This window comes from Contarinia nasturtii, unplaced genomic scaffold, assembly GCF_009176525.2.
Source record: "Contarinia nasturtii isolate CC-2019 unplaced genomic scaffold, AAFC_CNas_1.1 Cnas_scaffold_864, whole genome shotgun sequence".
Classification (NCBI taxonomy): domain Eukaryota; kingdom Metazoa; phylum Arthropoda; class Insecta; order Diptera; family Cecidomyiidae; genus Contarinia; species Contarinia nasturtii.
In genome coordinates, this window is record NW_022198211.1 from 2,064,081 (window position 1) to 2,076,435 (window position 12,355).

General features: G+C 34.3%; 1 protein-coding gene across 1 annotated transcript in view; it reads left to right on the plus strand.

The window, feature by feature from the left end:
- LOC116342639 overlaps positions 1 to 12,355 on the plus strand; it is a 42,656-nt gene that overhangs the window by 9,298 nt on the left and 21,003 nt on the right. The window contains exon 4 of the mRNA XM_031770326.1: positions 5,882 to 6,020. Within this exon, the coding sequence (XP_031626186.1) occupies positions 5,882 to 6,020 (139 nt within the window). The remainder of the gene's footprint in view (positions 1 to 5,881; positions 6,021 to 12,355) is intronic.

Genomic DNA, 12,355 nt, shown 5'->3' on the forward strand with positions numbered 1-12,355 from the left:
AGTTTTCAACTTTTATGTTCGGCATTTCGAATGAATCCAACTAATAAATATTTACATTTCTGTGTCGATTCGCATCTTTTCTCTTTTTTTGCTTTCTGCAACTTGGATCGCCGAAAATCTTTGGGGATTTTGAAAATGCGCATAAGCAACATTTTATAAATATTGCAAATATAAAACTGGTATGTATGTATGTGCGGGTAATCTTTTGATATGAGCTTGTCGTTAAGTGTGCGTGCATAAAGAGTGGATTTCAGCTCAGAAAACTACACGAGAAAATATTTGTTAAATCCTATTGTGCATCGAATATGCATTCCCAAAATGTTGAGTTTCAAGTTAATTTCTTTTAAACTTTTCTCCCCGCATGGAAATATCACTGGGAGGCAATGGAACAAAGTTGAAATAAATAATACAGAGATTGAAATGAAATTTTTAATACTTTTTCCATTCGAAAAATTGTAATTTTCATGAAGTTCTAGCAGTTCAAGTAGATAAATCTGAAAGAAAAAAAAGAGAGAGAGAGAGAGAAACAGTCTTTGACAATATCAAATCCCGTTACCAAATATGCTATGCGGTTCGTTTTTTGCCACAATGTGATTGTGTTGAATAAACCAATCAGCAATTTTTCATACAGATGAATTGAATCCGCATTAAAACTTTCCCCCGTTGGCAGTTGATTCCCATTGTTTCTCTTCAATAATAATCCTTTGCTTTGTCTCTCTGCTATACTAGTTTTGTACTTGAATTTTCTCATTCTGGTATGTGGCGGGCAAAAAACGAGCATTCTACATTCAAGTTTTTCTTCGAACTGCATTTTCTACATAACAAATGACATACGACAAGTTATAAACAACTACTAATAATTGTTTCGTGCACCCATTTTTCACCGAAAGAAATTCGGAGAAGGTTTTGTACCCAACGCGTACACAAATACAATACATACAAAATGAAAATCTCGGTTGATCGAATAAAATTAAGCGCACCAAACACAAAAAACAAAATAGCTCAAATCGAATATACACACACAAAATAGCCGAATTGTTTTCGAAACATAAACTGCGAAGTTGTCTTTTTCTGTCTCTCAATCAAGTTTTATCGTTGTTATATTGACACAGTGAGAAAAGTTTTTATCGCAGCGAGAAAGAGAGAGAGAGAGTGTGTGAGTGTAAGAACGAACGAGAGAAAGAAGGAAAAAACACGAGAGCATCGCCAAAGCAATAATGGATTCCAATGGACGTATTGTACGTGTATCTCTATGGGCTGATGATGAATGCACAAAAATTCCAAATCGCTCGTTATTTGGAGCATTGATACGCAACCAAAATACAGAGAAAAAATAAATCGATAAAGTAGCATTGCGGTTTCTTTTTATACCCATTTATTCTCGAGCGTTCTCGAGTATACGATATATTCGAATTGTTCGTCATCATTGAATCACAATCATCTCTTGTGTTCTCTCGAGTTTCGCCTATATTTTTTGTGTCTTTGTCTAATATTTCCAATTTTTATTGCTACAAATCCGCTTAATGGAAATGAATACGAGTATTTCGATTCGCAAATATGCACATTTCTCACATATATTTATACATGCTATATGTGATACAGCAATCACATTATAGAGTTTTAATGGAATCGAGATAGACGAATGGCTCTCAACTCAATTGACCGATAGCAAGTGTTTTCATATACTGTACTACATATTTACGATATAAAGTGGATCAAAGCATAAAAAAATGGAATGTTGAAATTTATGATTTGATGAAAACTGCGCAAATGTATGTTTCTTCGCTTTTTTCTCTCTTTCTCGGCGGATGCAAAAAAAATGTTCATTGTTTCACAGTCACAGAGAGGAAATTGAATGGAATTTTCCATATATAAAATGCATTTAAACTCAAAAAGCCTCATGTACTAGTTTAGTTAGATTCGTCGCATGCACATTTATCTAAAAGTGAATGTATTGAATTTAGACTGATTCTCTACATTTTACATACATAACCTTTGAAAGTAGAGAGGAAGCTACCGCTTTACGTAAATTTAACTTCGTCGCTTTGTTTCGTGCCTTTTTTCTGTTGTGGTCATTCGAAATAAAGTTATACATTACGAAACAGAGACGAAAACGAGATGAAGTAATAAACTTTAATGGAGCATGCCAAAATTTTGGTAGCCAGACCTATTGAGATGAACGATAAAGGGGTGGGCAGAAGATGAGTGAACAAAAAGTATGTTTCAGTGAACGCTTCGCTGAACATTTACGTTTCTCTTCTTATTTGAGCTAGATTTTGTTTGATCGAAAGCATTTTTTTTGCTATAGCTGCTCGAAAAGTTATCCAAAAAAAATCCGAAATTGATTTAATTTGTTTTCTTTGCAACAATATTATTTTTGTTTTTCATTTTTTTTTTGTTCAATCCTATCTCTTTATTGAAGAAAAAAGAGTTTTTTGGGGTGTACGTAATCCCATGTATTGAAAGCATATTTTTTTCTGATCGAAAAAAATGATGGACCGCTTTATTTCATCTATCTCTTTTCTCTCTCCTTCGAACAATTGCCATTGTGCGATTCCGTTTGCAACAATTGCTCAATTAACTAAAAAATTTAAAACAATGGATTTGTATTTTTTTTATTGATCTTCAGTTTTTCGATTATAGTCAAGCAATTTTATAAATATGACGTTATCTAGATTAAAATAGCCAAAGTAAAGGTTCTTAAGAACCATTCGGATTTTGTTTGAATCGCAAACAATACCGTGGAGGTCAACATTTTTTTCTTCTCATATCTGAAAAAAGGATTGATCCGATTAGATCTCCTTCATTGTCCTCACACCACTCTGTCACCCGTCCAATATATTCAATCATCCTTTTTAAATTATGAATAATCCAATAGATATAATATAATAAAAAGGAAAATAAGTACATACACAAGATGATTGATTGAACACGTGCCACCAGCTGGGTTTTCAGTATGATGAAAAACAAATTTTTTTATTGGCTATTATTATTGTCAGTCGCTAAGGAAATTGAAAAATCTCGTTGAACATATTGTATACGTTTACCACGGAAGCAGCTCTGTTTATTCCTTGTAGCCTGGAGCATATTAATTTATAGACGACAAATGCTCAGAAAGTTTTTGTTGGTGTATTGTAGGAATTCAATAGACAGTCGGTTGTTTAATCCAACAAAATCGGCTTACATTGATTATAAATTTGAATGAAGATTCATTAAAAACTCAAATAAACATTCAACAGATAAGAACAGATAACATTTCTTAATTTTCGCATTGAAAATGCTCTCCTCATAAAATCAAACCAATTAAACAAGCAACAAAGTAAATACGCCTATATGTTCAACTTGTTCAACAAAATCATAATCAGCATCGTTAAATGTGTCTAATCATAGAAATTGTTGTGTTATTTATTTAGCCTTAGAACATTGATATATCTATTCTATCGCTTCCGATGACATTCATTCATTTTATCATGTCCTTTGTTATATGTGGACAGAAATTTACGGTTCTCTTTGTTAGCCAACCATATTTCCATCCTATCAAATTGAAAATTTATATGCATATGTACTGTGTGGAGTCCTATGTCTACTTTGTATGTTCAAGGCATACAAAAAAAATTAATAGAGTACAATGTTTATTCACACTTTGTTCATTGCGCACAATCTCTGTCTTCCGGATCGTCTATGTTCTGGTTATTTCGGTTTGTGTATGTGTGCTAAATTTGGAAAATTTTTGGTCGTTGTATGTGATTGTGAGGTTGGTGGTAAACAGAATGCAACGAAAATTGTCGAATTAAATTTAAATTCAACCAACAAGAAATGAATTACTGTTATAAATAGCTGTTACCAGCTAAACAAATTGTTCACGGTGCTTTTAACAAACGGTCGACCATTTACTTTGTCGCATTCGGCAGTACATCGAATCGGTGTTAAAATACACCATGCACATATTTCATCACACTTTGTAGGTTCGGCTCACTCTCCTCCCCTATCTATACATTTATATATGTGTTTTTTCCATATATCCAAGATAGAAAAGAGCAAATTTTCCTTATCACACCACAAAATCGTTTGCTATTTTTATCTGTCGGTTATCCACAACAGACCGACTATGTAAGTATGCCAACCCGTTGTGTTGCTCGACTGAATGAAGGATGCGTACGTTTGTCAACATCACATAATGTTTATATCATTTGCACTAGATACGTTTGATTGTGGGTGGTAAACCGGTTGTTAAGCTTCAAAATGAATTGAAATTCACAAAAAAGCCAACGCTAAAACCGTATTTAATTTTGGCATATGAATACATTTTGTTACTCTACTGGACAATCTAATCGACATGGCACCTACGTACTCAGAGTCTCAGACAGACACATAGCGACGATTGAAATAAATGGCAAAAAATATGTTAATAAATTGAATTTGAACATCTTTCGGTATCTCGCCGTCGTCGTCGGTTGCATTGAGCTCTTTGGCATCAAATGTTCTACTTTTTCAACATTTGGGAATAAACATTCAGCGACCGAAAACCATTCACCACCCTTGTCTCTTCTTTCTTTGGGTGATAAATAAATCGATGTTGGTTCTGTGAACAATGTGAGCACATTTTTTTTCGTGTCGACTCACTCGCTCCTTCTATTTAAAAAATATATAATAAAATATATCCAAGTTCCGTGAGCTTTGCTTGGCATCAGTTTCAGCATCAGCTCACGAAAATCCTCGCTGCAACAACCAGAGAATGTGAGGTAACACATACGAAGTGAAAATATTGAATATTCAGCTCATTTTATTCGGTGTCGCTTTTCTTATTCTTCGTTGCCAGTGTGCAGAAAATCAAATAAATCATTTAAACATTTCATCGAGTTATTTATTAGAATTTATTCATGCTCTCACATTTATCACATGACTTTTCTTTTTCCCTCAATTCTATTATTTTCATGGCATTGTTTGAGATAACCTCTCACACACTTATTTCCACAGTGAAATGTGTGCCGGAGCCCGAAAGGTGTAACACACTAATCACACATTTGTACATATGTGAAGTAACGAAAATGGTTCGAGATCAAGAGCAGCGCTCAGGCACATAGAAGAGACTGCAACCATGCACAATCGTTTTTCACTTGAATGTTTGTTTTTTGTTGCTCTCTGCGACATGGTAAATTATCATTCAGCAAATGTCTTAAATTCCAATAAATAAATCGATTCTCGACGAATATGGAATATTCACTATAATCAAATGATATGTTCGCAAAATCGAATCCAATGCAAAATGTCGATTCCCAAATATGTACAATTATTGTATATGGCAACATATAACAAACTGGTACGGTGTGACACCTCGGATGACAGAGAAAAATTTAATAAAATAATGTACACATTACGTTAAAGGGTTTCCGGCACTTTTCTCTGTCTCGTTCATTCTCATTATATATCTCTGTCAGTCGTTCGATCTTTCTTTCACATTTGATGCGAATTTCCCGTAAATTTTCCCAGCTTTTGTGTGTGTTGATTTTAAAAAAGTGCTGTAAAAATAGAGGCAGAAACATGGAATAAATCATTTTAAGTTTTTCAAATGTTTCCGTATGCACTCGTTTGCTATTTACTGAGTTTGTCTTTGTTAAAGTTTCTCTTCGTTCCATTCGGTGTCTCTTGTACTTTCTTTCTTTCTCTTTGCCTTCTGTCAGCCACTTGCTCATGTCGGGGCTTAAAAGCATTTCTTTTTCATGGAATTAGTAAAACGCTGAAGAAAAAACTAACGATACATACGTAATTTATTTAAAATGTTTCCGGCGATTTTTTCTCTGCCTCTATTTGCAACGATACGTTTTTTTTTCGACTGCCGACTAACATTTTTTTCTTCTTTTTTCTTTTTGACTCTTTTCAGTATGCGCTGTTACAGATTGTGGTGGAAGCTTGCCAAAAGAAGAGACATTGTAAATTTTTGGCATCGTCACGAACAATGAACAACGATCCATGCCCGGAGACGACCAAATTCATTGAAATTGCATACAAGTGCCGTCCGTGTAAGTAAAGCATACTCATTCATCATGCATATCGTATTGTTAATTTTAATGCACACACACTCACACTAACACTCTAACGCTAATTTCCACTCCATGCCGAAATCCGATTCGTAAGCCGTGTGCCATCGCGCCATCGTCTTTCAATTCGGCATGGAGTCGAAGTTTTGTGTGCGGTCGCTGTGTACGTTTTTTTTCGTTTGCATTATACATCAGTATTGAAAAGTTGGACGAACATATTTTATCTCCGACCATCGAAATGTGTTCACTCTTTTATCATGTTGTGATCGCTTTTTTTATTCGTTTTTTTTATTTCAATATTTTTCCTTTGCCGATTTTCGTTGAAATGTTTTGTGATAGATTGTTTGCATGAAATTATCGATCGATATCGCTTTACATAATTTGCGATGTTGTCAATATCTTTTTTTATTTGAATTTTAATTTATTTGACGTTTCAACGAAACTGTCACCATATTCAAATATTTTGCTCAAAATTTCTTTTGCAGATGTGTTGTGACAAAAAGTGTTTCGACCGATTTTGTTTTTATAGCGTTGTATCATTTTTGACTGCTTCCGGCTTCAATAAATTGCATAATACCAAAAGGTGTGGCAACGCGCCCGACTTCCATTCTAACCGTCTATTCGTTTGTATCCATTTTCATTGAAAATTAAAAGTCACACCTATCTGTTGGCGTTATCCGTTGTCACGTTCGATTGTTTTTCTCTTCCTGTTGTCTCAGCGGTATAGAAGCATATACCATAAATGGCTCAATGTAACATTCTGGATATGCAGAACAATCAGCCAAATTTCATTTCTACGCAAATATAGCGTGTGAAGATTTCATCTATATTTGAAGTGATGTGTGCCGGTGTATGTAAAATGAACTCGATGGTAACATGCCATCGTGTGGTGGCTCAAAACACACACGCTTTTACACATATTGTTTGCCCTTTTCTTCATTACTTTTTTTGCGTACGAATTTTCTAAGCTAAAAGTATTGTAATCTCGCCAAAAAAATATGCATGCAAATCGCTTTGGGTTTCTCACTTTACGATAGTCTTTGTCGTAGTATGAGACATGCACGAAAAGTTAGTCGTACCACAGTAAAATGTTGTATATTTTATTTAAAATCGTAGACAAAATCCCGAGAAAGAAAAAGCTGGAAAACAATGGGAACTCATTCAATTCAAGAAACTTAAGTCATATAATATAATATGCACCATGTGTATTATTGTCCTCGGGGCACTTTTTTCGATTTGTTTTTTCACTTTTATGTTTTTTTCAATATAATGCAAGGAGTGTGGATTTTATTTGTGTAATCAAAAACATCAGGCATATGAAACTAGTGCGCTGAAATAGCGGGAAAAAAACAACAACGTTGTCATTGAAGAAAAGACAGCAAAATAATAAAATCACATAAAAAATACGCACTTTTGAACATCGATGTGTTTCACAACAATGGGATTTTTGGGGATTTTTTTCATTCAAAAAATGTGTGTATTATGATATGTGCCATAGGCCAACAGCAGCAAACAAAGACCAAAATAGATATCTTGTAAGACAAACACATAGAGGGGAAGAGAGAGCAGAGTCATGATTTTTGTAAATATACTCGAAAAAATCAATATTAGGTTTAAGTTTACGTTTAAGTAAACAAACGTATCAAAGAATCTATGAATTCACATGATACTTACCGTACGCCACCATTCAATAGACATTCAAATGATACAATGTATGCCATTTGGTCTGTAGATGGAATGCAGATTTTTTCTTGCGAATTTTCAATTTATAGATTCCTATTTCAATTCAGACATCTTTTTTATATAAACATATCGATCCATTGGCAGTCGATCTGATGATGTACACGAATGACGCAAAATATGATAGTACCGATTCAGAACACAAAATGATAGAATTTCATTCTGAGAACTGTATCGCACCGAAATGAATACAAAGAAAACATCATTCGACCACTTGGTGCATCCATCCTTTTGCTACATTGTCATCTCGGCATGCAATATCATCAAAAGCGTCAACCAAGAGAAAATAACAAATATTAGCCTTTTCTTCTGACTTAAATTCGTCTCCGTTTTGATGACATGGGATTAGTACGTTTGGATGGCAAAAATGTCAAACAAAAATCACAAAGACAGTAAATTGATATCTATCAATTGATAGATAAATAAATAAAATGGAACGAAACAAGCTTGAATGCTGATACCACATAGGAAAAAAGACAAACAAATACTATATTGAAAGATGCCATCTTAAAAGAGAGATGAAGAGCATGAAATAAATTTCATGATACGATGTGTGTTTGTAGTATTCATGAAAAATTGATTACGATATTGAATATTTCATTTGCGAATGGCAAACGTAGTGTGACTTGTGTGTGCAACACATACGGTATACTTTTTTTTCACCGCTCGGGGTGGGTATGCGCGTGTTGATACTTCCCAGTCACTTGGCAACAAATGTTCTATATTATCGAATATATGATAAGAATATTTTCACCATAACAAAGCCGACGGGTGGCAGACAGATGAAAGAGCATATTTTCTCGGTGTACTTTGTGCACAAAGCTCTTTTCATGTGTTGAACATTCTTATCGATCAGAAAATTCGATAAAGAAGCTAATGCTAGGTGTTTTGATATGGTCTAGATTCGACAAAATTGTACAAAGATCCAAACATGTCTACGACCTTTTCGGGAATGTAAACTACAGATAGAACATCATAATATTATCTTATAATGTGCTTACTATTATCCTTGGTCTTATCGTCATTTTGTGTGCCTATGATACATGCACACACGGCTCACACCAAAGTAGCTACCCAATTTTAAGCGTTTCGATATATTCATTGTTGGTCAAAGTCTCCGAACAAAGAAAAAAACATAATCGAGTGTGAAACCATCACAACGCAATCACTTTACAAATTAGCTAGATATACATTTGAATGAAATTCTTAATGGGTTTGACGTCAGATTCATGTCATTCGGGCACATTGAAAATGTTCCATTCAAATGCCGGCTTGTCGGTAAACGATATACATCATAAAACCAACATGCGACACATAATCAATGCCCTTCGAAGAAGTTGGCAAATTGTTGCGATGCTAAATATAATAATTTAATACATCAAATTAATGAAATTTAATATTACGAACAAATAATGAATTTATAGTTAGCATTTTTGCTGAGCTCGATTCTTGAAAATTGTTCGCAGACGTTGTGCCACGGTTCGACAATGAGAATTTTATTCAATGAACACACTTGATTACAGCCATAGAAAATTCATTAATTTTTCAACGATTCCATTTTATTGACGCTTGAAAGAATTCAATTAAATTTTTCAAGAGTCGGTCATTAGCCCAATCTGTAAAATGTTGGCCAATTTCAGATGTTAACGACCCGCCCATCCCTTCCAACCAACATAAAATTCATCTTCACATGAATGGCTTAAATAAAAAGGCAATTTTTGATGTATCAAAGCCCATGAATATGCTCTTTTCAACATCAATTTTCATCAAATTGTATTGGTGTTGGCCTTTGGTAACACACAAAACTGAAGAAGTTTCACTGAGTTGACAGGTTGCGTTGCCAACACCAACATTTTGAACACACACTTTTCATATTTGGGTATTTCTCAGTATTATACGGTTTTTTTTGGGTAATTACAACTTCTGAAAGTGAACGAACGCATGGACGGACGGATACACTCTTTGGTCAACTCAATCGAATTTTACAAATGACAACATTGATTCAATATATATATCGATTTCGATCTACAATTGAATGAATGTCTATCGTCTTCGATTCTCTTTGTGCTGTCGCTTGCAAAGAAACTGTATCAAAAGAAAGTATATTGTTTGTTGCTAATCACATTGATATTTTTGTAGACACAATGTACGACGATGAACAAAACAAAAGACACCAATTTACAGATGTGAACGATGCTCATTTTCAAAACCTGAAATAATAATGGCAATTCAAATGCACAGCATGAATGAAGGGAGAAAGTGTCGTGACTTATACTTTAGCCAAAATCTATGTCGGCTTATGAATCAAGTTCCATGAAAATGAGGAAAATAATTGTGGGCTGTTTTCGTGCAATCATACCATCATTGTGCATAACGGTTGTCTTTCTGTGTGGATATACAGTGTAGTGACAAAGGATGGAGCATATAATGCTTTGCATTTTGTATTATTTTTTTTGGAGACGGGGAATAAATATTGCCATTCATGCAGTAAAGTGTTTTTGTCTCGTTCAATTACTTCATCATCGAAACTACTGCTGCATATCTACGCGCTAAAACTACATACGCTTTTGTGATAAACGATTATTTGTTTATCGAAACAGAAGGCAACACACCATGGAGTATGAAATACAACACTAGACTTCTATACAAACCATCGCCAATAGAGCAGAACAAAAATATACCAGCATGTAACTCCATCGAGATTATGTGGAATGTCTTTATATCGCTGGGCTATAAATGATGATAGAACTGAGAATATAGAGACAGAGTCAAAGGCTGAAAACTGATTTGCACTGAAGTTGCTTCTCAGAATGTAAGCACCACACATTCAGCCCATACATTCAATGCTATAAAGTGTGCATTGTAGTATCAACATTTTCCTGTTCATTGAACAACATTTACATGGAAAGGCTTTACGAACATGTCATACAGTTGATTCTATAAACCATTTATGTGGAAAAGGTTTTGGTGTGATCGAAAAAGAACGACAAAAGCGAAAACCGATTTTCTCTCTATCACTTGGGGGATGTGTGTGTGTGTTTGCAGTCTTTTCGACAAAATAGTCGCAATGGAAATTGGCTTTGTGCTTTGCATACGACACACCTTTTACCCATTGAATAAACACTATAAAAATTGGTTCACGCCATTGTTTCATTTACACAAACCAACTGAACGTTACAACAACATCAACCTGAAAACGTATCCGATTTGCATTAGACACAAAAGAGAAAATGCTACATTCCATTTGAAAAAGCCAACTTATTTCGCACTTGAACAGTTATTTGAATTTTTTTTCTTCTCTTTTTCGACGTTTGTAGACACCACATTTAATCTTACACTGTACACCATCCATTTACATCATACATCAAAGCTATGCTAAACATCAGATTTCTTTTGACGCCATTTAGCTGCTTTGTACAAATCTTGAATGCAAACCAATATACGCTGGGTCGTATGCACAAAAACATGAGATTTGGTTTGATTCAGTTCGATGTGTAGTGTTCTTGTTATAGTAGATTATCGACTAAAACTAGAATGCAGAACATTTTTTTGGAAGCCATTAATTATATTAGCTGAAATATATATACATATATAGAGAGTAAATTTTCGTTTCATTAATTCACAGCGACGTTATACGCTTCATTGAGCAAATTACGCTGAAAATGTTCAAAACTTAAACTATTTCACCTATTTTCAGCACTTTTGCTTGTTTTGTTTAAATAATTTTCAGAAATATTTTGAATATTGATTATCACAAGCAAATATTTTTGGAAGTCAAGTTTTCAATTGTTAATTTATCTACGAACTCATTGGGAAATTCGACGAAAATGAAAATAGTTTATGTTTGTTTAATCATGACGAAAGTCTTCAGTTCGTGGCGAAAGCATCGACAAAATACACACTTGAATTGAGTAATTCATGCACTAGGTCACTATAAAATTGAATCACAACTTGAGATGGAGTGAACCAGAAGAGAGAGAAAGAGAGACAAATTTTTGTGCGAAAGAGAAAGTTGACTCGTTTAACATCCAGTTTTATTGGCAAATATATGTACAAAAGTTGAATAGCTCTCAGTTAGGTGATGCTAAACTATGCTCAATATTAATCCATTGTTTTGAGACGTACGCTGTCGATATTAACACACAAGAACATAAATTTAATGCTACTTTATGGCTTCAGTGGTGTGCTGGAGATTAATTCTTTTCTGCTTGACATTCACATCTCGTTGCACCTATATGTGCTGCTCTTTCTCATCTTCTTCAATTGCCACATGTTAAGTGGCTTCAAGCTATTGATAAACCTATATATTTGTGCGCAAAATGAATAAGGCTTTTGTGTGTTTGCAATGTGTGTGTGTATACGTGTGGAAGTGGTCAACATTGCGATGGTTCAACAGCACTCTCCACACGATATAATTGGGTGATGCTGTTAGTTCATAACAATAATACTTTGATGAGCCAATTAATATAATCGTAAATGTTCGGTCAATTCACTTTAATTATATACTCGAGTGCTATGTTTTCTGTTCTGACATTAATTCCATTGCGTACGAAATGCTCGAGTTGGCTATGTCAAGG